The sequence below is a fragment of the Perca fluviatilis genome, chromosome 24 (assembly GCF_010015445.1).
Source record: "Perca fluviatilis chromosome 24, GENO_Pfluv_1.0, whole genome shotgun sequence".
Classification (NCBI taxonomy): Eukaryota; Metazoa; Chordata; class Actinopteri; order Perciformes; family Percidae; genus Perca; species Perca fluviatilis.
In genome coordinates this window covers 5,700,609-5,727,727 of record NC_053135.1, presented here as the reverse complement: position 1 = coordinate 5,727,727, position 27,119 = coordinate 5,700,609, and the positions used below count along the sequence as shown (strand labels likewise).

The window sequence follows — 27,119 nt, the reverse complement described above, 5'->3', positions numbered from 1 at the left end:
GCTGACTCACCCACTGATTTATTATTACTCATACTTGGTGCAGAAAGTCTAGCATGTCTTTAAACAATGCAATATTTGATTTTTGTGAAGCAAACAAACTTTTTTCAGTAAGTGCATTTACAATATGAAAAATAAAAAAGAGATTAGGTGCAACCAAACATTACGTTCAGTCACTGTGCCCTGAGAGTTTGATCAGCATTAGCACTTCCAACTGTGGTGTTAATCTCTGAACTCAGCCTGCACCATCACATGGGACAGATCTTGATGCTGTCAGAGCTGGAACTGAACTGGCCCAGGGCGAAGTCCAGACCCACCCCGACTCCGCTGCCCACCCCGAAGGCAGCGTAAAGCGGCTGGGTGAAGTTAGCGCGGAAGGTGTGAAGGTGCGTCATGCTCTCTGCCACGCTGTAGAAGGCCAGCGTCCCCGTGGACAGGTCCAGGTAGATGCCCAGGCGGGGGGAGTAGGTGACCGGTATGTCCTTCTTCTCATTGTCGTGCATGGCTGAGCAGCAGGTGTCCGACAGCTCCAGGGTCCAGGACTGGGCGTTGTGACCGAGCCCCGACCGGGCGTCTGAGCCCTTCCTGTTCAACGCCCCATATACTACGCCCATAGAGGAGCCCCGGCCTCTCCACTCCACCTCCCAGTAAGAGCGCTGGGCGTACAGGGGGCTCTGGCACATCACCTGGGTCCAGCCATCAAAACGCTGCGGAGTGTCGGGGTAGGGCTGCGCCGCCACCTGCAGGGTGGCTTTAGTGTTGCCGTCGGAGAGAGCCAGCCGTCGGTGGGCCGTGTTGGAGTCAAGGGTCAACGTCACAGAGTCTAGAGGGTTTAATGGACAATTATAATATTATAATGTTGGCGTTGGGGTGGAGTTTTAAACACCTTCTGCATGGTAGGTATTTCTAAGAATAAGACTACACAGGAAGTGATGCGTTTTATCTTTTCAGTTTCTTTGGAGTAAACATGAACAGCAATAGGCACCATGGCAGACATGGTGGTCATTTACCCTGCCAAAGTGTTTGTCAGTGAGTGCCTGAGTGCTCAGTACTGTAATAATAACCTCTAAAATGTAATAATTGAGACTCACACTGTAGGAAGTCCTCTCTGGTCCTCGGCTCTGGGGCCTGGATACTGTCGAGGTTGATTTCTCTCACTGGAAAACCAAACAATATGTCAGTTCATGCACAAAGAGGCACATTTTGCGAATATTTAGAATGCATGTATTGATTTTCTTTCTTTTTGTTGTTGTGGCAAGAATCATCTTTTCATCGATTTGCACTTCTCATTCAAAATGGAGATGCCATGAAGATAAGTTTACATCAACTCACACGCAGGGAAAGCAGGAGCGTTATCCATGATGCCGGGGGTGGGAGAGTCCAAGAAGAGGCCGGGGTTAACTGTCCAATGAGAAAATACTGTTAGACACATTAGTATTAACATACACTTGTCCAAGATTAACTGATATGAGCCAAAAGTAAGAATATTAATTTGACATATGTATAAAGGCTGCCATCTTACTTTCTGTTGGTGTTTCAGGCAGAGCAGCCATCCCCCCTGTTGGGTGTGTACAAGTCACACTTTGAAACATAATCAACATGCTATATAACCAAATGATATTGAGAGAGACACATTTTCTGTGTCAAACTGATCACTTAGACAAATTATAATATATAGATTTGAACATATTTTTGTCTGAATGTTTCATCTACTGATATTTACGTCTTTTACTACTTTGCTGCTTGTATTGAGGTTAAGAAATAAAGCTCATTGTGTTTATCGTGTTAAATTACTTTGAAGAAAAATGGTACCGTAGCTACAATAGATGCCTAAACTGGAAGTCTAAAAGAACAAATTACTCGCTTAAGCTTGCCAAAAACTCTTGAGTCAATTTAATTTGAGAGGAGAGTATGGGAGTTGGAGTCTGATCTTACATGGCTTTCCTCCTGGTGACAGTGTGTTATTGGCCGGGGAAGCTGGGGTGGCCTCTTTGGTGCCACGCCGATGGGAGCGGAAGAGGCTGCTGATCGATGCCATCCGACTGAAACTAGACCCTGAACCAGGAGGAGGAAAGAGAGAGATGGAAAACAAAAAAGGTATTACACTCTAGCATGAGCCTTTTGTGTTGGTGGCAGCAATGGCCACAATTCTGAGGATTTATTTTGGTCAAAAGGTTGGTATTGTACCTCCAGTTGACGCTGCAGGGGCTGGAGTTGGAGCTGGGGTGGCTGGCATTGGAGTCGGAGTCGGGGCCACAGCAGGGACAGCCTGGCTCTGACTGGACCTGTTCCAAAGAGATGGAGACTCTCTGCGGCTGGGAGTGGGGCTGGGGCTGAGGCTGGGGCTTGGCCTGGAGTTGGTCTCCCTCACTGTTTGGAGCACATGTGAGATGTTAGATCAAAGCTGCGGTTACGATCAGTGCCAGCTGATAACAGTTCACTAAAGGCATTCACTAATTATTAAAAAACTGCTGAGCAGCTGAGTTAAAGCACACACTGTCTTCTTTATTTCTAGAATATGAGGAACAGAGGGTGAATACAGGTATATTCAGATATTCAGACAGTATGAGAAAAATAATGGGATTTTTGAACATTAAAGCATTGCAGACATAAATGCTACAAGCATGAACCTGTAAATGAGCATGATATGGGACCTTTAAAGGTCCCATGACATGGTGCTCTTTGGATGCTTTTCTATAGACCTTAGTGGTCCCCTAATACTGTATCTGAAGTCTCTTTTATATAGACCTTAGTGGTCCCCTAATACTGTATCTGAAGTCTCTTTCCCAAAATTCAGCCTTGGTGCAGAATTACAGCCTCTAGAGCCAGTCTCACAATGAGCTTTCCTTAGGATGTGCCATTTCTGTGTCTGTAGCTATTGAGGAGGAGAGAGGGGGGGCAAGGTGGAGGGTGGGGGTGTGTCCTTGACCAACTGCCACTTTGCTCGTTTGAAAGCCATGATGTCTCTATCTTATTGGTGGGCCAAATTCTCTGGGCGGGCAAAGCAGAGAAAGGGGAGGTAACCTTGCTCCTTATGACCTCATAAGGAGAAGATTCCTGATTGGTCCATCTGAGCTTTCATTTTCTCAAATGCAGAGCAGGATACCCAGGGCTCGGTTTACACCTATCACCATTTCAAGCCAATTCGGGACCATAGGCAGGCTGGGGGAACGCATATTAATGTTAAAAAACCTCATAAAGTGAAATTTTCATGCCATGGGACCTTTAAATCAGAACCAGTGTGACCTCCTGCCAGGCAAACCGAATTAACCTACCTGTCTCTCTTTCCTCTCCCCTCTGTCTGTCCCGAAGTCTGGGTGAGTTTGTGTTTCCTCTGTCTACTACAAGGAAGAGGCACATTTTAAAACACACACACACACATTTGTACCGCTCCATCCATGGTAGTGACTCACACCGCAGGTTTGAGGTTAATTTAGGGGGTTTTCGACAGCGCACAGACAAAGCCTCACCTCGTGGTGTGTCTCTACTCCTCACGTCTTGACTTTTGAGGCCTATACCTGAGTAATAAAATGTGAATGTTCAACATGGACTGCATGTCAAATTACTTTTGATATTGTCACGTCAGTTTACATTACCAAGTCCCCGTCTGTCTGTACTCCGTGCTCCCACTGAAATACTGGGTGGAGTAGCTGTGAGACATGACAGAAATCATGTATACATTACGCCCATTTCTATAAAAGATTATAAAGTGAAAAGATGTACCGATGGCAGATAAAAATGTAGACTTAAAAACACTGCGCATACCTGGTGAACGGCTGTTTGTGTTGCGAGAACCCAGACCAGAAAACACTAGAGAGAGAAAGGGGAGATAAGAAATCAGTTGTTTTTTAAATAATGACTTTCCTCTAATACTGTATTATCAGATGAAAAAACTAAATCCAAACTTACATTTAAAAATCCCTCCTTTCTGTCCTGCGCTGCGGTTGGCTAGATAAGATCAGAGGAAGTCCTTGTTAAAACGAGGCGACTCAACAAAACTACACTTTTGTTACATTCATGTTGAAGTTTAAAATGTTTGGAACTTACAGTCTCGCAAAGTGAACAGAGTTGTGTCATTGACTGGAAGAGAACAGACAATAAGATGAAGATAAGACACATAAAAAGAGAAGAAGGTAGGACAAGATAAGACTCTTGTGACAGACCTTGTTTGGTGATCTTGTCCAGCTCCTGGTTGCACAGGTCCTCGACTCGGTCCCTGAGGTCTAGGATGGCTTCTCGTGCAGGCTCAAAGGAAGCTTCCAGATTGACCAACACAGGGGGCAGGTCCCCCGACTCTAAGGGATGGCACATGGACTCGTATGTCTGAAGGGAAATATGCTGGTTAGTTTAGGGGAAATTTATAGCGGAGACTTCAACCACCTTCTTGGTCCAGCCTAGATTAAGATTTAGATTCAGAAAACTTTATTGTCGGTCATGACAGAAAATCTTAGACGTGGCCTCAACATACAGTGCAAAAACAAACATGGACAATAAACATACAACAGCTTATAAAAAGAATTAGCCCAGGATAAAAATTACAATATATGTGTGCAAAGTGGCATAGTGTTGGTGTGTGGGTCATTACTTTTTATTTAAGATGTTTATGGCAGTGGGAATCGAGTGTTTTTGTAAGTTTTTTGGCTTGAGGGACTTCGTAACTTTGGCCTGATGGTAACTGGAAAGAGTTATGCAGGTGTGTTAGTGGGATCTTTTGTAATGTGATTGGCTTCCCTTTCAACTTCTTGGGTGTAAACTACTGATAATGGAATTTGGGTTTGGCCAGTTATTTTACTTGCTTGATCAATGATCTGGGGAAAAAGCTTACATGTATTCTTAACAGAGACGAAATTGAACCAGGATGAGATGTCGAAAGTGAGTACCTCCAAGTAATGGATGTGGTCCTCACAGAGGGCCAGGTCCTTCATCTCCATGTCCCTCTTCTTCAGCTCCTTAATCTCAGCCTGCAGGCTGTTGGCGACCTCCTGAGCATGTCCCATCTTCTCCTGGCTGGCCTGATGCAGCACCTCCTCCAGCAGCTCCTGCAGGCGCTCCACCGAGCGCTGCAGCTCTGACAGCACCTTCTCCGTGTCTTCATGCACCCTGTCTAAAGAACGCTGGGAGAGAGAAGGTGGTCATGTCTCAGTATCCCAAAATAGCCTGACATCTATTTGAATTAACTATGGCAGGGTTTATGGGAAATGTAGTTTTCATTTGGAGAAATAGTGCACCTGCAAAATGAGTGCAAACCAACCAACCTTTGTCACATCCATCATCTTCTTCATGTCTTTCAGCTCCTGCTCTCTGTCTTTCAGTTTTTGCTGATTCTCTGCATACATCTCGGACATAACTTTCTAGAACAGGATACACGAGCACATGACATCAACACAATCCCAATTTATCTCACACAAGCACGAGGAAACAGCTGTGCGTATGACACACAAGAAACCTGGAGAGGGTGGAGCGTTATGAATGGACAGGAATGTAGTTAGGAATGTCCTCAGCCTGGCCGGAGCCACAGTAAGACAAAAAGGAGAGAGGACGACACCCTCTCACACAAACAGAAAAAAAAACATCACACAGAACAATGGACAGTTAGCAGGAGTGGTGATTTACTGTACATGCGCAGTATTGTCACCTATTCTAGAAACAGCTGCCACTTTCTATTTATGTTTTCTTTTTAATAAACTTAACTGTGTTTCATTTTAGGATCACACAAACACTTTAATTTGATAATTGTATAATAATAGGTTTTATTTATTGCTTATTTCATATTAATGTTCAATATGTTTGTTTATTTATGAACCAACCACCAAGGCAAGTGTTAGGCTACTTACTTAGTAGTAATAAAGCCTTTTCTGATTCTGATATTGGATCACATCAACAGTACACCCTGGTTAACTGGTCGAGGGACCCTTTTGCAGCTTCTCATCTGGTGCCTGAGGCCAGTGCAGCATCCATTCTTTCTTTCTTACCTGTTTCTCCAAGCGCTCAGCCTTGGTGGACACACACTCGTGGCCTTTGTGCTGGTTGCTGGTGCACAGCCAGCAGACGAACACCTTACACTGGCGACAGAAGAACTCCTGCAGGTACTTGTGCTGGGTGCAGATCTTCTCAGCCAGATTGGCCGTGGGTGCAATCAGCTCATGCTGATTCAGGGCCTTCTTGGTCTTGTGGGGCTTCAGGTGCGTTTCGCAGAATGAGCTCATGCACACCAGGCAGCTCTTGACCGCCGCTCGCTCTTCTCCTTTGCACATGTCGCACGGCACTGCTGAGGAGGAGAGCTTCCCTTTGGATCTGGATGAGGAGGCGGCTGCGACCCCTCGGGCGCTTCGCATGGATTCACGAACGTCGGCTGTGCGGGCGCCTTTGCGGAGCTGCTCTACAGCCTCCGCCAGCATGGTGTTCCTGGACAGGGAGGGCTTGGGGCTGAAGCTCTGGCGGCATTGGGGGCAGCTGTAGACCCCCTTGGGGTCATCCTTGCTCCAGTAGTCCTTGATGCAGGCCATGCAGTAGCTGTGCCCACACGGGATGGTGACTGGATCATTTGGGAGATCCAGACACACAGGGCAGTTAAACTGCTCCTCTGTCCACAGTTTAGCACTCATAGTGACACTGCCGGAAAGAAGAAAGAGCTGAGAATAGAGAGATGGTTACTCAGAGATGTCTAAAAGCCCAAGCAGAACAGTGGAAGAGAAAGATGCCGACATGTGAAGAGGTAAGCCTGGCCTGGACTGACGGGGGGAAACTGCCGTCTCTCAGGTGAGAGCAGGGAGAGGTGGGCGGGGCCAGAGCCACCTGGCAGGTCTAGCGGGGAAAACGGGTGTCGGTGGAAAACTGCTAAATGCCATGAGAGTGATGAGAGTAAAGGTGTCAATGAACTGATCATTTTATTATTTTAAAAAAGACAGTGGTGTATTCAGTATTCAGATCGACTAAATAAAAAAAGAGTAAAGATCCTTTACTTTAGTAGGCCTAGGCTAAATTTAGCCTACCAGTAGTCTACATGTAGGCTACTCCATTAGGCCTACAAGTAGGCCTAAATAGCCAGCATTTAAAATAAGCCTGGTTTAGCTACATCCCTTAATTGTGAATAAAGTCCTATTTGAAAGTCTATTTGAAAAATGAATGATAAGAAATGCTTTTTATTCTTCATCCTATAATTTCCAAAAAAGGCCTAAAGAATGATTTTCAACTAGCTTTGTCATCATAATATTCCCTGTAGTTCAATAACTATAGACCTACACTTAGCACAACTTGTCACTAGGTGGCAGTGTTATACGTTTAGTATGCTGGTGCTTTTAAGTGTATTTATTGTCCATTATATCAAGAAATAACTAATTATAGATGTTAGGGCTATGGCTTAGAGAGATGTAGGCTATGCTATACTGAAGCACCCTTTAGCCAAAGACTGCCCAGCCAATTCAAAATAAGCGCCTAAATGGAACAATTTGGACGATAAATGAGGTGTAGCAGCTACTTATTACTTATGCCATACTATTGTTGCCACCCTTTAAGGTAGTAGTTACCAGGGAACAAATGAGGAACGAATGAGGAACTGCTAGTGGACCGTAAGCAGTTTATAGTTAGTTCCTCATTCGCTTCTTGTCTTGTTGACAAGACAACAAATGTCTAAATGTCTTTAAAGCGAAGACGGAAGTAGAGATAGGGGAAACCTGCTGTACTTCCTCCGGTTACCTACTACTCATGTGTAGCACTGTCGAAAACTGTTTAGCTAACTCTGTGTGATTTATGAGTCATTTTTAAGTTCGACCAGATGTCACATATAACAGTGAAACGTCCAGGAGTTGGGGTCGGGGTACTGATAACAGACTCAGCCCACTCAGGCTGTGTTCTCCTGGGAAAACGGAAAAGCGCAATGGGCAAAGGCACGTACCAGCTCCCAGGTGGCCACTTGGAGTTTGGGTAGGTAACCTAGGCAGCTATAGTTAGCAAACCCCATTCACAAATCTGACTCTGCTTAGCCGAGGAACGTTATAGTGACGCATGGCTATTAATAAATGTTCAACACTGGCCTTCATTCATTTAACTCAGCAACAACAAAACACTCTTTCACTATGACGTGTGTTTATGTTATTGAGAGAAATTATAATAAAATAAATAACTTCTTAGCCAGTTATCATTATGCCGAATTCTCCCGACGTGGTCAGCAAATATGAAGACATGTTCATAATTTGCATTGTTACACGTGCCTGCCAAGTATGTGTGCACAAATAAAAATTTTCTAGATTTTAAATGCAATTTGGTGTAAGGTAGTGGTAGTGCTGGTTCCTCAGTGTACTGTACATATGACATGCATATGATGACTTCCAGTGGGTGACACACTTCTTTCTATGTCACTGGAAGAGAGACGTGGGAGGAATGTGCTCACAGAGAGGTGATGGAGGAAGCAGGGGTGCGTTTGGTAAACGTCTGCTTTGCGTCAGTGGTGAACTCCATCAGACTGGAGGAGCAGTACCACTACGTCACCATAATCATGCAAGGAGAACTGGACAGGAAGCAGTCAGGAGAGCCAGAGAACCTGGAGCCAGAAAAGAACGAGGGTATGTGAAGTTGAACCACTGTTTTTCACAAGTTTTAAATGGAAAAGCAAAGGATTCCCACCCACCTGAGCAGTTGATAGTATGTGATGTTCTCTCCCTCCCAGGTTGGACATGGACACAGTGGGACCAGTTTCCTCCAGAGGAGCAGCTCTTCTTGCCGCTAGCCGGTCTGAGACAACAAGGCTTCCAGCCGTTCAGGAACACGGTAACAAGCACTGAAACGCTGCTTTGAGACTGCCCGTCACATTGGGAAACTTGTATTCTTCCCCAAAGGATAAAACAAACATACCTCTTCAAAACTCAAGCTCCTGTTTTACATCAAAGGTTGGTTTACGTGTGCTTTTTCTTTAAACATGTTTTTATGTTATGGTACATACTGTAAATGTTTGCCAATATTAAAAACTCTTATTACAAATGTAGTAGAAGGAATTCATGACATTCAGATTGTCAGCTGTGCAGTCATTCAGATTCAAAGCAAATTATGCAACAAATATAATGCAATTTAGAGAGGCAAATGGGCTTCACAAATGTTATAAAATACACACATTAACACAAAAAGGGACATTATTATTTTTTTATTACTCTTTGGCACCAGATGCTGTTAAGACTTGGTAATATTGTAATGCATTAACTATTGCCTGGAATATGGAAGTTTATAAACAGTTATAAACATTTCAGATCATTCAAAGACACAACAGTGAACCAAAGGTGCATTATTATTTTTTAACGGCTACATTTCCATACTATTGATCATTTATCAATAGAAAATTCTGCCTAAAATGAGGATTAAAAAAACACGTTGTGCCCTAAAAAACGTGAACCGTTTCTGAAACTAACTTGAAGCCTAAACTATACACTTGTGCCATACACGCAGGATGACTGGAACTGAAAGCCATACAGCTTTGGTCAGTTTCCCTCGTGCACTTTTTTGCTCCTCACATCAAGGTGGTGCTGGTGACGCCCACTGTTAACAGCATGGTCCACAGGGTTGCAGCAGCGGTTGCCACGGCACCATTGAAGGTCTTGTCGTGGGCGTAGGTGATGATGTGCAGGGCTCCGCTGTAGGCCTCCTCACAGGTTGGCTGGATCTGATCCTGAGGAAGCTGGAAGCCGAATGTCCCTTTATCTCTCAGCTCAAAGGTGTAGGAGTAAGGGATCCCCTGAAACCGAGCCCAGTCCCTGGATGAACCAGAGTTGGCGTCTGTAGAAAGAGGGTACATGCAGTATTTTAGAGTTTCACCCCCTGGAGCCACGCTGCTAGCGCGGCTAACATTTTTATATCTGTGACCAGCATTGACTTACACAATACATCCGGTGAGGTTCCTACAGTGTAGTTCTTTCCGTGGACACTCCTAATGGCGTCTGCTGCACCCAAACCCACCTCCATCTGAGGAACCAGACATTAGCTTTCATCACACATTCAAAGAACGCATCTACACCAACCCTGTGTGTAGAGCAGTCCTATATATCACAATATTTTTGACCAAAAAAAAATCAATGTCGATATTGCGGTGGGGTTTACAAGGCAGGAAAATGCAGGTTTAAACTGTCTAGAGCTTCATTAGTATTAATGACAGGAATTGACATTCCTTCCCCATGACTGGGTGCTGTGGCTGACATAATAGTCTGGCAAAAGGAGCAGAAAATGAGGCTCAGTTGTCACAGATACGTGATGTGAGTGCATGCTTGTGATGCTATCTTTGATATCCACTGTGGTGGAGGAGTGTGAAATGCTTTTGCACCCAGTCAGAACGGTGGAATATGTCTGATGAAGATATGTGTAGTGAACAAGTGCTGTAACAGCTTATGTTCAGAAATACTGTTTTTTTTTTGTCTTTTGCATTTTAAGTCAGTCAGAAGGGGCATTTAGATCTGCTAAATAACTACAATTTGCATCATGTCCTTTAACATTTCTGTAAATATTTATGGGTTGAATTCTATTTTCCCTGTTGCCCTTTTTTATTAATCTGGAGATGCATTGGTGTGAAGATAATAGGATTTTTTAGGCCACTACTGTTTTTTAATTTTTTTTAATTTGTTTATTTATTTGATTAGGACCATGCACATTAATAAACATTTCTGTAAATGTGCCAGTGTTAGCCAGTCGGCTAATTTTCAACTGTAGTCCTAGTTGGCTAGCAACTTTGTTATGCAAGAGTTTAAAAAAATATGATAACAATATATCAGCTGATAGTATTTAAAAAAACAACAACATAGAAGACCTGACCGGATGTTCTTGCATCAATTTTAGAGTCTTAGTGTTTATAAACCAATCCTGCTCCAGGTCAGAAACGTGGTGTCGTTTGAATGGTTTAGGAGAATACAGGGTACCCTTGGGGTCTTAAAAGTCTTTAAAAAGTCTTAAATTTAACTCCTGGGGGGTACTCTGGAATAGGCCGGCTTCCCCCCGCTAAAGTCATGTTAAAGCCGGGGAGAGGAATGGACATAATCCTGTTTTGCATAATTCTCTCTTGATTGTGGCTCCAGTGGGTTATTACCTGCATCAGCCTCCATCCTATCTTATCAGCAACCTGCCATTTGTTTTCCACAAGCAATGCTTCCTAGCTTCCTCCAGTTCTGTTCAGGCTTGGCAGATGGCGACTGACCGCTCTCAGAGGGTGTTAACGACATCTGTCGTACTGCCACGTTTATGGTTTGTATACACGGTGTAAAATCATAATGCATTTTGCCATGCACCATTCAAATGTACTCTATATCCAATAAACAATAAGAAATCCAGAACCTTGACATAGATTGCTAACGTGAGTACCGAAGTGTTTGTAACAGATTATCTTATTTTCTGTGGGTTTTTGTATTCTCTTATGTAGAATCATGCAGTGATGATCAGGCTATAAAGATGCACATACACTTGTTATCCTGAATTATTATTTGATATTTTGTCCAATATTGTGTGTGCATGTTCATTCTCAGAAATGTGTAAAACATGCATCAGTGTTACCCTTTTTACACATACATGGTTATTTTGAAAAACTGAGACATTTCCCTTCGTTTGTGCCCTTCTTTTACACGTAAACAGAGAATTTGCCTCTGTTAATGATTCTTTCTAAAAACTCCGGCCAAACTTTGTTTGCACTTTTGCATGTAAACGGAGGTTAGGCAGCCGAGGAAGTGAGGAAGAGAGAGGGAGTGATTTGTTTCTGTTGTTGCTATTTTCGGGATTCTGATTGGCTAATGTGGGCTTGAGCTTCTTGTTACACTGCCACATACAGGTTTGGCATGCTCTTGACGGCATATATACACGTGTACGTGTAAACCAACACTTTTTTCTGAAAACTGACATGTGCACGGTGTTATTTTTGAAAACACACAGGTTGAAATGTCTGTTTATGAAAATAGCCGGCCACGTGTAAATGTAGCATGTGTCTGTAGATGTAAATACCAGCTCTTTGTAGTTTGGGGCAGTGAAGTTGGGGTGTCCATAGGGAACCAGGAGCAGCTGGCCGTAGGAGTGGATGGTGAGGAAACACAGGAAGTCATCCTTCCGGCTTCCTACAAAATAAGTCACAGCCTGGGCCTCGGGCTCGGACACAGCTTGGCTCCCGCAGTAGGTTTCTGAGCTGCAGTTAAATGATACTCCAAGTGCTGTGAAAGCAGCCAAAGAAATGGAATAATCTAAATCAAATGTAGTAATGACCCCACTTCCTCCCATAACACAGGCAGAGCAAGTTCACCTTTTTACATGTTAAAGCTTCACATGTTCAAATCTAAGAAATCCTATAAGACAACATCAATATAAATGTACGCAAACCATTTATGTTTTAAGCTGCATTAACCGGTTTTGGGCCGCTTTAGCCTGTGAAAGAGCATTATGGGACATTAAGTCCAGTAAAACCTAAGAGTGTCAACTTTAAGTCAATGATGTCAGTTTACATACTGAATTCCCTTGATGGTAGATAGTGTTTCCCCACAACGCGATGCACGGTGGAAATGGAGCTGCTCAGGAAAATTAAAGTTGGGTCGGAGTACTACTCAAGCTGTGAACACAGTTATTAAATGTCTTCTTTGGCTCGAGCTTTGTCAAGTCTGAGAAAATAACCCTAATGATGTCATAGTGATGTCATCGGGGTTATTGCCGATTTGATTTATAACAGAAAATATGTGGGTATTTACTAGGCAGGGAAGTTCTAATGACAGATGGTATTAAGTTGCATTAGGATTTTTGGCCCTACAGACCACTCTTTGTTACCCCTTTAAAATGAATCGTGTGGTAATGAGTCAGCTTCAGGAACATCTTGGGGGGGGAAAAGGCAGTTTTCTCTGTGTGATAACCACTTATCCATGATTATCAAAAACACAGGCTGTATAAATCAGGAGATGGAGAACCACAACCAGACTCACTGCCCCAGTTGGCGTCAAAGTTGCGGTTCAGATCAGTGCCGTAACTGTCGCAGTCTGGAGGTCCCGGTGACCTGTTCTTCCTCCACAGTCGAGTCTACAGGGCAAAATTGTCAAAGTTAAATCAGCTTATTTTGGTCGTTCTACCAATTTAGTAAGAAATAAAATGGGCACTTGTACACACTTCAGTGCTGCCTGTTTAATATATTTTCCATTCATCTTATTTTGAAATGTAATGATTTTGTACTTGGCCTCATGTTGAGCACCAGAAATCCATTTATTCACTGATTGAATTTTAGCTCATTGTAACTTAACTGCCAGTCTGCTTTAATAGACTATCATTCTCTCATATCCTGCTCATCTGTGTCTTGAGAGCTTGAGGCACAACTCAGAAACCCTAGAAAAAGTAATTTGATAAAAATCCATCAAACACAAGCACTGACTGTGTTGTCCTTCCAGGAGTAGATGTAGCCGTCCATGTTGAGTACAGGGGTGACGTAAAAGTCCATGTTTCTTATCATCTCTTGCATTTTTGGGTCTGTTTTGTGTGCTTGCAGGATCTGATTTGAGAATAACATTAAGGGTTAGATTGATATATTGAAGGATATGTAGTATATGTCGTCCACTTCAGTCCTGTTTTAAATAAAAACAGTCTGGAAACTCAATTAAATATTATACTCTTTGTTAGTTAATTTACTTTTATTTTCAACTCTATTAATTTTAGATTTTTACAACAAATGACATACAGTAGAGGCCATGGCGAATGAAACATAGTAAAAACAGTATGTCAATTCTTAATTTACTTTGTTAAATGGCTGCATGTCTCTTACCTGTCTGACAAAGTACTGACAGAAGGCCGGGGCGATCCATTCCCTGGCATGTATACCACAGTCCATCCAGATAGCTTTCTTTTTCTCTCCAGTATTGAGGCCAATCTGGAAGACACATTTATATAGCTTCTTGTTTGGCTACTGTATTACACAAAAACACACAAAACATCACTACACTCCAGTATCATCTGGTATTTGCACATTTCTCATCTGTGTATGCCATAGCGATGCTTCACAGTTTAAAAGTTGGATTACCTTGAGCAAGCGAATGACTCTCTTCTCATAGGTCTGTCCGTATTCCACTATGGTCACAACACCAGGGTTATCCTTCTCAACCTGAGCCATCCACTTGGTGATCTGTAGGTTGGAATACACACATTACACATCAGAGCGTCTGTGTGTGTTGTAATCTGTCAAAATAAAAGTGGCTCTGAGCAGCAATCGGGCCTCTCACCTCCGGCATGGTATGGTATTTGTAGTAGTCATACTCCACTCTGTTGCACACACCAAAATACATGAGACACAGGAGTAGAAGTGTTTTTTGTACAAAAACGTCTCCTCAGTATTTCACACAAGCTGCCAGTATGTCATTTTATGAAGGAAACTCACCTCTCTACTGTGGCTGCTTCCATCGCTGAAAGCAGCACCAAAAGGCTCAGTCCCACATAGCTAAGCATTGTCACTTTGTGAAAGTAAACTCCGTATTTGCAACTGTTTGTGACACTGACCTCAGTATGATACAAGCATTTTAAAGACGTCCATCAGATAAAGATGCACCTTTGCCTCAGCCCTCTTCCACATACAGCACACACACACACCCTATTACTGTGTTAATGATTAATCAGAGCCAAGCCTTAATTACTATATAATCCTTTAAAATAGGCGTTGTTTTTATATAACTGATTGTCATATATTAATTAGGTTTACAGGTTTGATAAAAACACTGCCATAAAAATAGACAGGAGCCATATTCAGTTACACTGAATAGCTTCCTTTTTTTGGCAATTGTTATCTGCCTTTTTCACTTCCGTTTCAGTATGACACTTTGTATTTGTCAACTGCTAACTTTAACTTTTCATCACATCACCTGCAGCTCACTCTTTTCTCCCAAGTGTAGATTCAACTACCTATTAGTGGAGCAGTGAAGTCAGCGCTGTTCGTGGTCAACAAATGACAGCATGCGGGGGATATTTAGTCCTGTACCTTCCTCAGGAACAGAAAGACTCGTCAGAAACACAAACTCACCTGCCACCTTGTGTAATTCACAACCGTTCATCATACTTCATAACTGTTTATCATTGCTGCAATGGTTTCCTCGGTCTATTCTGGAAACGTTAAAGGCCTTTTCTTCAATTCTAAACCTTTTAAAGTAACCTACACCCCTGTCTGTAGTAATAGCAGTGTGTTCAGCCGCACAGAATATGTTTTACAACATGAACATAAGAAGCAGAAGATTAGATAAAATAGAGATACTTTACTTATCCCGAAGGAAATGAAGGTGTCCAAAGCTTATACACAATATACATACACACAGACATATGACATCCACTCACACATACTACAAAAATACAAAGGAAGATATCAATAGTGTGCCTTTACAGTAAAGTTTGGTTGTAGTATGGTCAAAGGAGCGGTGTGGAAAAAATGCAGAAAGGTGCAATGGTATCATAGTTCAAGATAGTGTCAGTGCAAATTCTATTCTAATCTATTCAAGTACAACAGGCAACACAATATATCAAAAATAGAATAATCATTACTTAACTATACATAGACACTAGTAAAGACTTGAAGAAAAGTTTAAGTTTAAGTTGAAAACTGTCCATACACACAAAAAGACAGCGTGGTGTATTGACCATACAGGCAAGCTTGCAAAATGGGCAGATGGCTAATATAGCCAGTAAGGGAGTCAAACAGTGGCAATCAGATTAAGGTGCATTAAGTCAAAGGAAAAAATAATGAGGCTAGACTAAATGGGAAAGAGCAAAGGTCCACACAGTATCAGTACAGTCATAAATGTAGGCACGGTATTCTGTTTAAAAAAAGGCACATGAGTTTAGGTGGATATACCCTGTCAATGAAAGGCTGTTCTGGATGATCTGATTTGGAATTTTTAATAAACTTTAAATTAATGGTGGATTTTGTTTTCAGTATGGAGGCGAAATACAAGTTGTATCAGCAAATAGCTGTATTTTATGTTAATGTAGATGGAGTGATAATACTAGCACGCTATCACGCTAAACTAAGTGTTAAACATTAGACATATTCAGTATACCTGCTAAACATCAACATGTTAGCATTGTCACTGTATGGATGCTAATGTTAGCATTTTGCACAGCCTCAACAGAGCACCTAACACCCTTGTAGTCTTGTTGCCTAAAACCTTTATTATGCTAAACATGATATTATTTTGAAATTCATGGCTTGACTTTGGGAAAAAAACCCTGTTTATAGTTTGTGGTTACATTACATTCATTTATCTAGGTAATTGGGAATAACCTGAATCCTCTGTTGTTGCTTGTTTCATTATATCAGTGCTAAAGGTATCATATGTTATGACATATGTATAGGTTATTTGGTATTTAAACACATTAGAATTTTTTCTTCATAAAAGAGGCTACCAGAGGCAAAGACAATGTTTTATCCATTATTCATCAGCAAGGCTGAAATGTAGCTGGTCAACAAAATCTGTGCTCAGGTGGACTGCATGACATTATATTCTCAGTCTAATCTATTTTTCATTTTTAGAATAACAAGCTATAATGGTATCCCCTCATGTCTTCTTCATATCCTGCGTTTGGTTTATTTTGGTGCTAAATTGCTGTAATGTCTCTGCAGCTCTAAAAGATCGTCTGTGACGCAGCCTTTGGATTTTTATGTTTTGATGCTCTTTTAATAGTTTTTCCAGCTGTGGTTCCTATTGTTGCTCAGGGAGACTACCCAGCCCTTCTGCTGATTGTTGCCAAGCTTTTGTGGCTGCTGTTATAATCTTACATTAGGTTCCTTCCTGTGTGCCAGGTTGTTTTTTTTTAACAAGGAAACAAATCAGTTAATGTAATAACTGTTGAATTGAAGTAAAATTATTTTTGTGCAAAGAGATCAATGAAGCAAGAGTTGCAGACTATCTTAGATATTACGGCATTTCGTTGCCGCCTTAGTCTTCACAACAGAGGTTCAGTTTGAAAACTGTTAGCTCAAAATGTCCTAATTTTGGCCTCCAAATATCACACACAAAATGAAAGCATCTTGTATCAAATTAGGTAGAGTGATATGTCACACAAAACGTTGATCTGAGCATCACAACACTGTATATGTTCATCTCTCATTTTAAAATAAAATTATTGTTATTATTATGAGGCTGTCAAACAGTAACAAATTCTCATTAAAACAGTCAGCAGTGTGTCGCTGGGTTGGATCAGTGGTGGAGCAGGCGCACTGAAAGGCTTACGCCTTGACGCAGAGGTCCAGGGTTCGAGTCTGACCTGTGACGATTTCCTGCATCTCTTCCCCCTCTCTCTCTCACCTAACTGTCCTATCCATTAAAGGCGGAAAAGCCCAAAAAATTATCTTAAAACAGTCAGCAGTGGTCATTTCTTTAAGATTATACTAATAGCAATGAGAGAGAAAAAAAAAATCAATTTACGTTCATATTAAAATTATGTAGTAATTAGAGTAAGAATGACTTTTAAAAATGGGTTTATTGAATATTCTTTATTCCTGTTAATATAAATAATGTGGTATAGAGGCTGACTTAACACTACAGTAAATCCTACTGTACATTCATACAAGGTAAAATGATGCGATTGTACTTCACTTCCACTAAATACTTGGCAGCATTTTCAGAGAAATCAAAAGCATTTCCTTTCTTTCTACCTTTGTTTCCATTGCTGTTAAGATAAATAATGTGGTATAGTATAGTATAAGTAATAAGCACCGAAACTGAGGTAGCAGGATTCTGGAGCCTGAGCATGTGATTTATTGTTTTGCTTTAAAGGTTTTCCACATCCAAATTCTGTTGTTCTGGGAAATAGAGCCATTATCGGACATAATCTTACCTATAAAAATGTTTAGATTGAATGTAAAATTAAATTCGCTGCCACTATAGCAAGGTCTGCTTAAATGTAGGCAGACATGATGGGTTGTAGAAATTGCTCATGTAACATCATCATGTGACATTTTTAATCTAACCTCAAAACTTATTTATTTAGAATGGCTGTTAATTCATAGTAGCGCATAGTAGTAGTTGTGATATTTTCCCTTTCATTCTGCTTTTATGTATTCCTTTCTAATTTTACTGTATGTTTCATTCCTTTTTGATTTTACTGTATGTTATGTTTTATTGTTAAGCACTTTGGATACCTGCTGGTTGCTGTAAAACGCTACATAAATAAATGTTGATGTTGATCTGACCAGCAGATGTCAGTACAATGCCGAGTTGAGATCAAATCTGTAGCCTTAGATAATCAGAGTCAAATATGGGCAGAGGAAGGATGCTTGCAAACACCTGTGCACCCAAACAAGCATACAATGACAGTTGTATTGTAATATACAGTCTATCAGTGGGAGTAAATCATCACCTTAAGTTCAAAAGTGGGCCATCTCTTAATAAAAAGCAAGTGTATGTTGATAATTAATCATTTATGCTACTCGTTATTCTTGGCAAGTCCTCACCAACATCCGCACGGTGCTTTTTAATCCAAGTTGTAGCCCTTTGAGATTAATTTGTGTAAGAGTTCAGTCTTTTTCTGGGAGCTCTAGCTGTCTCAGTTTTGCTGCTCCGTGGTTATACCCTGACAGCATAACGCTTGCATGTTAACTACGCCTCAGCAACCCAAGGTTTTGTCTACACTCCTTTGCTGACATGTGCATCATGTCTATTCATAAGATATAGAGACAAGACCTGTCTCAGTTTTGGCGCTGTGTGCACAAACCCGGGATGTGCGTGTCCCAGACAGAGAATGAAGCACACATCATGGGCTGTTTCCTCATAATGATGGATGAAAGCACTAATGCTTTTGGATGAGAGAGGCAGGCCGCTCTGTTGCACTCAGACACAAGCTTACAACATGTCTGTGTGTGTGTGTGTGTGTGTGGGTGTTTTTAGGTTCTTAACTGTGTGTGTTTGTTTATGTGTGTGTGAATCTGCTCCTCATTAGCTAGTAGATAAAATGAGTGTGTGGAGCAATAGAAGAGGTGATTCCTCCCTGTGGAACCATACCTCCCGCTCTGTTTCTTATTTGTATCGCTGTGTGTGTGTGTGTGTGTGTGTGTGTGTGTGTGTGTGTGTGTGTGTGTGTGTGTGTGTGTGTGTGTGTGTGTGTGTATGTGTACATAATATTACCTTAATCCAACTGATCAGCATTTTAAAGTTTGGTTCAGGGAACATTCACTGCTGAGATAAAAGATTATTCATAGGGATTAGAGATGAATTTAGGTATGTGTTGCTACTTTGTGTACTCAGTTCTCTTTTTTCTAGTTTGGGATTCTTCTTTAAGATACACACGTTAAGCCAAACACTGCATCACCTGACAGTTTTTATCCAGGATTTTATGATCACTCCTGCAGTTTATTTCAGCATTGGACTCATTGTTTTATGAGGTGCAGTTAACTTAGAGAGTGCATAGTGAGGAAAAGCTGTGTCAACATCTGGACAGACTGCAAAGCTGGGAGCATCTTTTTGGTGCAAACATTCCTGAGGGGCCTGAGGGTTCTTATGGGTTGTGGGTTTTAAGTGTCTGATGGTGCTGCATTTACTTGTGAGTGAGTATTCAGTATTGTCTTTGTCATTAAATGTGTTTCAGCCTCCCAGCTTCATTACTCTAGAAGTGTAAATGTCTGATTTCACTTTTTCCATGGGACAAAATTCAAATAAACAGTTGAATGGGGTACATTTCTGAGATGATTTTACTTTTATTCAAAACTAAAAGCACAAGCCAAGTTCCGTAAGATCATTTTAACTTTTGACAGACCCATGCTAGCTCCCCCACCCCGCTTCCGATCCATGTGTTACACTAAGATAATTACATCACAGGATTAGGAGAATATCCTTGGTTGAACAAAGAAGTTGTCAAGCATTTTCATGTCAAAGACAACCACACACATCTCAGGCCATGGACTCCTATTAAGGGACACTTTATCTCATATGGGAACGTTCCACTAATCAACTACTTGTCTTTCTACACTTAACATGAGGAGATAATAATCATAATGAGACAAGTGATTACAGTGATCATCATAATGCCTATGAACTGGGATAATATTAAAGAATTATCCAGTGAAATGAAAATCAAATCCTTAGTTATTATTTTCAAAAATCTTAAGCAGGTATTAGATAGTTTTTTTTAAAACGATAGAATTATCAGATTTAATATTTCGACCTTTTTCTGTGACTCCATTGCAGGTGACATTAAGAAATCAGATTTGAGTTTCCTATTTGAGGCAAATAAAATTGATTCAGTCTTAACCCAAATGTAGTGAGAGTATTGTCCACTAGCCATGGAGCTATGATCGATCCCTGTGGAACACCACACGTGACCACTGGATCTGATAAGATACTAATATCTAGACACAAGGTTATCCTACACAGTAGTGTCACATTTATTACATAGAATTATTTCATTTCATGTACTGTATCAAATTCCTTTTGATGGCTGATTAGTTGGTTTTATTTTATTTGGGGACTGTTAGTAGTGAAAGTGAAACTTATAATTTGACTCGTGTGATTCGAATGACATCATAAAGCAATTTGCCTCCATTAAAGGGATATGCCACCGTTTGTTGAAATAGGGCTTATCACGGTCTCCCCTAGCTGTAGATAAGTGGGCCAACGCATTTTTTGTGCATGCATTGTTTTAGTCCGGTGCAACACCAGCAGCGGCGCCACTAGTTAGCTTAGCGTAGTGGATGGAATCCTATGTTGCCGGTTAGCATGTTGTGAGTAAAAGTGAGCCAACAAAAGACAAAAAAACTTGCACTGAGACAAAAAATGCATTGGCCCACCTATCTACAGCCAGGGTAGACTGTGATGAGCCCTATTTAAACAAACGGTGGTGTATTCCTTTAAGGAAAATTCCACTCTTAAAAAAAAAAAGTGCTTCACACAAAACCAGTCACCACTTCACTGCAGCAAGCAATCCTTTTGTAAAGTCAAATTCTCATGTTTCTAGCTTTAAGAAAGATTGGTGTATGTTTTTTTTGTTTTTACTGTGCTGTCCTGGGGGACTCAGGGATTCTTAAAATGGGCAGACTGACATTTCATTGTATGCAAATCGGTTACTTTAGTGCTCCACCTGAGCTGCCTTTGCTTCAGTGGATGTCTACACAAGGGATTTCATTTCCATCAAAGTAAAATGCCAACACTCTCCAGGAGCAGGATGCTCTGACACCCTGGAGAATCTGAAGTTGAATAGTTCCTTATCTCATCAGACATGCTGGTCATGACCTGTGTGAAGACACAGGAAAAATCAATGAGGAGCCGCCGCCAAACAACATCAGATGTTTGAGAGTAGGCAGAAGCGAGCAACTTTTGGCATGCCTTCAATAAGCTGCTATCTTAAAAAATGTGAAAGAAAGACCAGCACATGTTAGCCAAGCTGGAGCACCATACACACACCTCCCACACAAGTGCAGTAGAACAGCGGCAGCAAAACTTATGAAACCATCAGCAGGACTGCCAGCAACCACCAAACAAATCACAAACACAAATAGTGAAGCCCTCCACCCCCACAGTTCAAACTAACTCCCCCTCGTCCCCGCAGCATCCAGACATTTTTCAAAGCATCAGTATGGTTTCTCAAGCAGTAACACACAAACTAAACCTTGAGGCACTCTGAGAGCGTTCAACAAGGCCATCACGCTGCACACTAGGAGTCCCAGAACATGTTACCTCTCTCCTGCAGGTCGGCCAAATAGACAAATGGAAAATGAAACAGTTGTTCCACGGGCTGCATAAAATCTCCAAGACATTCTCCAGTTTAAAACAAATCATTTGAAACAGTCACAGTGTAAACAAGACAGTGGCATTCACAAAAAAAGTGCTATTCAAAAACACACAATGTGCAATATCTATACCTGTGCCAAAAAACTATTTGTAACCATGGCACCATCTTCTGCCACACAAGGCAATTTAAGAAAAGGTATCTGGTACTCTCCTCTAAACCTTGCAGAATTGCAGCTCTTTGTCCCAATGATGATCTCTGACATCCTGAAAGACCTGGATTTTGTTCACTAGAGCAGAGAAATCAACGGCATCCATTCTTTGAGAGAAAGAGAATGTTCAGTTATCGATCCGCCTGAAATAGTGCATGAAATTAAAACAATTTATTGAAAGAGAAGTTCTAACAAAACTGGCGACACTGATGCCAAGAGGGCAGGGCTGGTCTAAGTTTTTATGGGGCCCCGGGTGAGATTTGACTGGCCAAGTCTCAGCTAGGACTGCACAATTAATCCAATATTAACCCCGATCACGATTTTGGCTTCCCACAATTAAAAGAACATGATCGTTCAAAATGTGTTTTCCGCTATAAACCTCTGCTGCATATCAAATCAAGCACTTCCTAAACTAACAGCATGAATCAGGAAGGACTCAGCAGCCAGCGGTGGCATTAGTCACGGCTGTGTATACCTTCATTAAATCGCCTAAACACGGCACCAGGCTGACCACCATCAGACCTTCACACACATTAGTCTGCCCCGTTATAACTTAGAACTTGACTCAGCCAGACATTTCTCCGTTCTCAGCTGAGATGGACGGGAAAGCGCTTCACTGTTTACAATGTATGAGTTAGCCAGCGGCTAGCAGAACTTTTCCTTTGCTCATCGATTCATTTGTAATTTTCAGTCTGCATGTACATTTTTTTCAGCCTACAATTGTTGAAACAGCTAATATTGGTAGTGAGCAACAAGTCAGCAGCTGCCAAGTCGTCACTGCACCTCTCTCTGAGTGTGCTGCACACTGTGTGTGTGTGTGTGTGTGTGTGTGTGTGTGTGTGTGTGTATGTGCGTGTAAAGAAGAGGAGAGAAATGCCACCATAAATGACAGTAAAAACCCAATGAAGACTCTCACACTGAGCTTAAATGGAGACAGAGCCAAAGGCATTCCTTTTTTTAAGGATTCTGTTAGTATTGAAGAAAAAAAAAGTATACCAAATCCCCAAATTGTAAACCAAATACCTACCCAATAATGAATATTCGGATCCAGCCCTACTTATCTAAAATGTTGGTTTTGCTTGTATCTTAATACACTGAATCAAATAATAATTGTCAATAAAATACAGATGTTTTTTTTGTGTAGCTCTTGAGAATCCTAAGTGGTTTAGAATTTACAATTACATTGTTATCTCTCTTAACCCCAACACACCCACCTACGTCAATTGTATTTCCATACTCACTCACACTTGATGTATAGCTCAGCAGCACAATCAATTAATCTATGAAAAGAAGAAAAACTTGGCCCTGGGGAATGGGACACTCTCAAATATGGTTATCTCAAATATAAACATTTCATACGAGAATATTGTACTTTTTACTCCATTACATTTATTTGACAGCGTATAGTTACCAACTCATTTTCAGATTTGGATTTTACATTAACAGAACATATAATAAGCGTGTAAAATACAATGCATCATAAAGATTAAACCAGTTGCTGCTAAATGCTTCCCTCCGCTATGTTCACCGCTGTTAACAGCTAAGCTAAGAAGCATATTCCTACTGCTTTGGCTAACTTGTATATGACAGTCGTGAGCTGAATGAAGAGAGGGAGGGAGTGTGTGAGAAAGAGAAAGAGAGAGAGAGAGTGTGTGTGTGTGTGTGTGTGTGTGTGTGTGTGTGTGTGTGTGTGTGTGTGTGTGTGTGTGTGTGTGTGTGAGAGAGATAGAAAGACATGCAGAGAGCTCCTCAGTTGCCTTAGCAGCGCAGCTTCATTCCTTCACAGTCGGGCTTCAGTCCGGTGCTGTGAGCGCTTCGCTGCGCTGCGCTTCACGGGGCTTCCCATAGGCTACGACCGCACGTTAATTAACTTCTCACGGTCCGGTTATTGTCCCGTTATTCCACGGTGTAAGAATTTTAAATCAGTGAAACTCAAAGTGGAGTTTTTTTTCTCCAAAGTTTCACACTCCGGCTGTTGTGAAGAAAAACGCGACTGCGGCAAGTGGTTCCAGCGCGGCTCCAGTTTGAAGCAGCCCACGCAGGTGTAGCCTCATTCCGCTGCTAATAACCGTCCTGTCGCCGGAGAGGATGGCTCTGCACACGGTCAATGGGAGTGCGGCGGACGTCTCGGCGGGCTGTGCGCAGCAGGGGAACTTGAGCATGGAAGTCACCGACTACAATATCAGCTGCAATAACGGCTCTGTCCTCCCCAGCCCGGCCAGAGGAGTAAACGGTAAGATTGCTTCTTTTTCTTCTCTTCTTCTTCTTCTGTAGGTTACACAAAGCTGTCTCTCATTAACCATCCAAGCTCAGGTGCTCAAGCTGTAACTGTAAGCAAAGACAACATCTGGCCCCAAACATACGAAACAAATAAGGTGGTATTGTTTTTTCTTAAACTGATTATCAGGATTTGGATAGGCTATATGTCTCTTGTATGGCTGTCATCTTTTTATAATACCCTGTCTGTTGGCACTGGGAAAAAATAATTCAAACAATTTTTTTCTTCTTTTCATAAAAAAAGTTCATATCTGACAGTGAATAACTACAAACCATAACCTACAAAACAAAGGGGTCAACCTCTTAATAGAAAATATGTTATTCATTCAGCTTGATACTGTTGTTTGCCTCTAATTACAAAGTGCCACCTATGAAAGATTACCTGCTTAAAATATAAAATCAGTAGACCTGATGTCATTCTTCACAGATTGAATTTGTACAAACAAAGGGCAATTTGACCTTCTAACTATCACAGATTGTTCTTTAATTTTTCTACTCTGTGCATGTTCACTGGGTTTTACCATTACGTGATTTCCAATCAGGAGTTTTGTGTAAATGAAGTTCTTCAGCCTGATTGTATGCAATCAGTCACCAAGCAGACCAATTTACTGCCGCTTCTCTCTGCATCAATAATGCCACAATCAGCAGAGTTGTTGTGTGCAGTGTGAGAGCCTTTTTTTAAATTTTTATTCTGAATGTTGATTTTTACTGTGTACATTTATCAAAATGCCGCCTACCCGTTGAGGAGATTAAACCCTACACCAGAGGAGAAGATAAGGCCCACAAGCCTTGTCTCCTATCAGGACACCAGTGGAAAATAAGGGCTGATTAGGTAATGAGGTCTGAGCGTGGGAGAGAGTTCTATTTACATTTTTTTTTTTCCTGCTGCTGCTGCAGTATCAAGTAAATTTCAAATCTTCCCCCACTAAATAATTCACAGCCTGGGCTGCATTACTTGTATTGACCTAATACAGGAGGCAGGCTGGAACATCACTCAACTACCCAGAGAGCAAACGCTGTGGGGTGTGTTCAGTGTTTGACCAAGAGAAATGTCCTGCTGACAGATTGTCGCCTCCATCTCATTCCCTCTGTGACACACTGTCATGTATATTGCTGAAACACTAATGGTGCTGTTTGATGATATAGCTACACAACATGGCAATGTGATTGCTAGTGGTCTGAATGTAATGAAGCTTCAATAGCACTATACAGACATAAAGAGGCCACACACACACACACACACACACACTTCTTTTATTTACCTTAATCCTTAGTGCTCCTTCTCTGCAGTCTCCCTTTAGGCCGAGGAGAGCAATGGAGCGTGATTATGCAGCTGTATTGCTGCTCTCAGATATGATATTCCAGTGCTGGGACAGGAAATTAAAGTCCCACCCCCAACTTCCACTTGTGGAATTACTGCTGTCTGATTCATTGAATTGGAGATTTTGTCCTTCACTTGCTAAAGGACTGAGCTGCTGATACAGTGAAAAAACGATATACAAAACTATAACAGCCGTTTGATCAAACTAAATCTGGGATAGTCGAGTAAATATATTCATATATACAATATTCCGATGATGGACTGAATATAAAACACTAAAGCAATGAGAGAAATGAAGCTGATGCATTTTACTTTGCATGCAAATGGCCTGGGCTTCTGATACATGGCTTAAATATTTGTTTTGAGTCAGAAAGATGTTTATTTTGTTGATTACATTAGGAATAAAGCATTAACCACATAGCAATGTGATTCTGAGCAATAACTGAGCAATAATTCTCAACTTCTAAAATTGAATAAATAGAAAGTGATGCATTTTTATGAAAGCAAAAACAGCAAGTTGATCAAAATAACTCTAATAAGTATCTGTACATATTTCCACATGTTGAACCAGAGCACTGAGTGTAAAAAAGCAATGAGAGTGTAAATGAAAAATGAAGCTGAGAAATGTCACATTACAAGTTATTTTCTATGCGTAGGACTCAAATCAATTTAATATTTGGTCTTTAAAAAATGTCACAAAATAGTGGCAAATGCCCATCAGAGTTTTCCATAGCACGAGGTGACAGCTTCAAATTGCTCCTTTTAGTCCGGCAGCCCAAAACCCAAAGGTATTCAGTACAGTGCATGAGAAAACCAGAAAATGCTTATATATTTGAGAAGATGAAAACAGTTATTTCTTTGGCATTTAAAAAAAAAAAAAAAGAATTCATGAGAGTGATCAATCTCTTAATCAATCCAGGCTACTAAAAGTCTACCCGAGGATAGGCAACAAATGAAACAGATGCTCTCTGCTCTCTGAACTTAAACTCCTGCATTCTGTTCTCGTCCTCTGCTTCAAAGCTCCTGGTCAAAAAAAACCTTAAGATGGAGAAGATTAAATACACTATCAGAGGATCAGTTAATAAGTTGTTCTCAAAATTTGAACCCTTGTTTTTTCAAAGACTACAAACACTTCCTGACTATGGAGATGGATGGAGCTACTTGAAGTTGAGAACTTTATATCATCTGGGTACACAATTCTAACCTCTGACTGACCTAAGACTGCTGATCGGATCTGAAACAACTAGCACAGGGCCCATTAAAAACATGCCTATTCAGAATGGGACGATGGCTTGGCCTACTGTACTGCTGCTTGCAGCTTTCAAATGTAACTGTACTGCACTATACAATTTTGAGGTACTTGAACTTTACTTGAGTATTTCTGTTGATACAGACACAAGCTGAGCTGGACTGTGTAGTCAGCGAGTGGTTAATGACCTACTTTAATCTTCTTTTCATCCTCATTTTTTGACACCATCAGTTGTTTTTTTTGTTGCTTTTTTTATTTTAACCGGCCGCTCCCACGCAGCAGAGTTAAAACCGCAGACAGTCAGGTAAAGATGTGCTGGAGTCAGCCTGCAGAGCCATTATTCAAAGTTTATTAAAGTGATGGTTCGGAGTAATTCACCCTAG

General features: G+C 41.3%; 4 protein-coding genes across 8 annotated transcripts in view; 2 read left to right on the top strand and 2 right to left on the bottom strand.

Moving 5' to 3' along the window:
- Position 1: 1 nt before the first annotated feature.
- trim25l (tripartite motif containing 25, like) lies at positions 2–6,602 on the bottom strand. 4 transcript variants are annotated; one of them, XM_039793488.1, is made up of 16 exons: positions 5,970–6,602; positions 5,253–5,348; positions 4,878–5,111; positions 4,161–4,320; positions 4,045–4,077; positions 3,907–3,945; positions 3,763–3,807; positions 3,594–3,647; positions 3,468–3,515; positions 3,273–3,338; positions 2,185–2,367; positions 1,933–2,052; positions 1,520–1,555; positions 1,330–1,398; positions 1,089–1,154; positions 2–820 (listed from the first exon to the last, which is right to left on the bottom strand). In XM_039793488.1, exons 1-16 carry the CDS (start codon positions 6,600–6,602, stop codon positions 246–248), a joined length of 2,457 nt encoding a protein of 818 aa, XP_039649422.1. In that variant the 3' UTR covers positions 2–245. The 4 variants fall into 4 exon arrangements, with proteins under 4 accessions (XP_039649422.1, XP_039649423.1, XP_039649424.1 ...); XM_039793489.1 differs by having other exon boundaries at positions 3,273–3,335; XM_039793490.1 differs by having other exon boundaries at positions 3,468–3,509.
- Positions 6,603–7,664: 1,062 nt separating this feature from the next.
- On the top strand, positions 7,665–8,973 carry nudt15 (nudix (nucleoside diphosphate linked moiety X)-type motif 15). The gene is made up of 3 exons (XM_039793521.1): positions 7,665–7,920; positions 8,362–8,558; positions 8,663–8,973. Exons 1-3 carry the CDS (start codon positions 7,772–7,774, stop codon positions 8,788–8,790), a joined length of 474 nt encoding a protein of 157 aa, XP_039649455.1. The 5' UTR covers positions 7,665–7,771; the 3' UTR covers positions 8,791–8,973.
- Positions 8,974–9,118: 145 nt separating this feature from the next.
- On the bottom strand, positions 9,119–14,618 carry cpo (carboxypeptidase O). The gene is made up of 9 exons (XM_039793510.1): positions 14,354–14,618; positions 14,199–14,238; positions 14,000–14,101; positions 13,745–13,849; positions 13,358–13,474; positions 12,918–13,011; positions 11,959–12,161; positions 9,861–9,945; positions 9,119–9,759 (listed from the first exon to the last, which is right to left on the bottom strand). Exons 1-9 carry the CDS (start codon positions 14,419–14,421, stop codon positions 9,494–9,496), a joined length of 1,080 nt encoding a protein of 359 aa, XP_039649444.1. The 5' UTR covers positions 14,422–14,618; the 3' UTR covers positions 9,119–9,493.
- Positions 14,619–23,977: 9,359 nt separating this feature from the next.
- Positions 23,978–27,119, top strand: part of LOC120554545 (cholecystokinin receptor-like) — a 34,331-nt gene continuing 31,189 nt past the window's right edge. Inside the window, exon 1 of one of the 2 annotated variants that reach the window (XM_039793502.1) lies at positions 23,978–24,122. In XM_039793502.1, the coding sequence (XP_039649436.1) occupies positions 23,978–24,122 (145 nt within the window). The remainder of the gene's footprint in view (positions 24,123–27,119) is intronic. The other variant, XM_039793507.1, reaches the window with a different exon arrangement.

Bases quoted from the DNA above. Each gene is read 5' to 3' on its own strand.
- cpo (XM_039793510.1), bottom strand. From the start codon at position 14,421: ATGCTTAGCTATGTGGGACTGAGCCTTTTGGTGCTGCTTTCAGCGATG. The intron at 13,012-13,357 runs GTCAGTGCTTGT...TTTGCCCTGTAG, and splicing joins ACTCCTGGAAGGACAACACA to ACTCGACTGTGGAGGAAGAA. The intron at 9,946-11,958 runs GTATTTACATCT...CTGGTTCCTCAG, and splicing joins CCCCAAACTACAAAGAGCTG to ATGGAGGTGGGTTTGGGTGC.
- nudt15 (XM_039793521.1), top strand. From the start codon at position 7,772: ATGTCACATATAACAGTGAAACGTCCAGGAGTTGGGGTCGGGGTACTG. The intron at 7,921-8,361 runs GTAGGTAACCTA...TGTCACTGGAAG, and splicing joins GGTGGCCACTTGGAGTTTGG to AGAGACGTGGGAGGAATGTG. The intron at 8,559-8,662 runs GTATGTGAAGTT...TCTCCCTCCCAG, and splicing joins GGAGCCAGAAAAGAACGAGG to GTTGGACATGGACACAGTGG.
- trim25l (XM_039793488.1), bottom strand. From the start codon at position 6,602: ATGAGTGCTAAACTGTGGACAGAGGAGCAGTTTAACTGCCCTGTGTGT. The intron at 5,112-5,252 runs GTTGGTTGGTTT...TCTCTCTCCCAG, and splicing joins AGATGATGGATGTGACAAAG to CGTTCTTTAGACAGGGTGCA. The intron at 1,155-1,329 runs GTGAGTTGATGT...TTGGTTTTCCAG, and splicing joins CGCTCCTGCTTTCCCTGCGT to TGAGAGAAATCAACCTCGAC.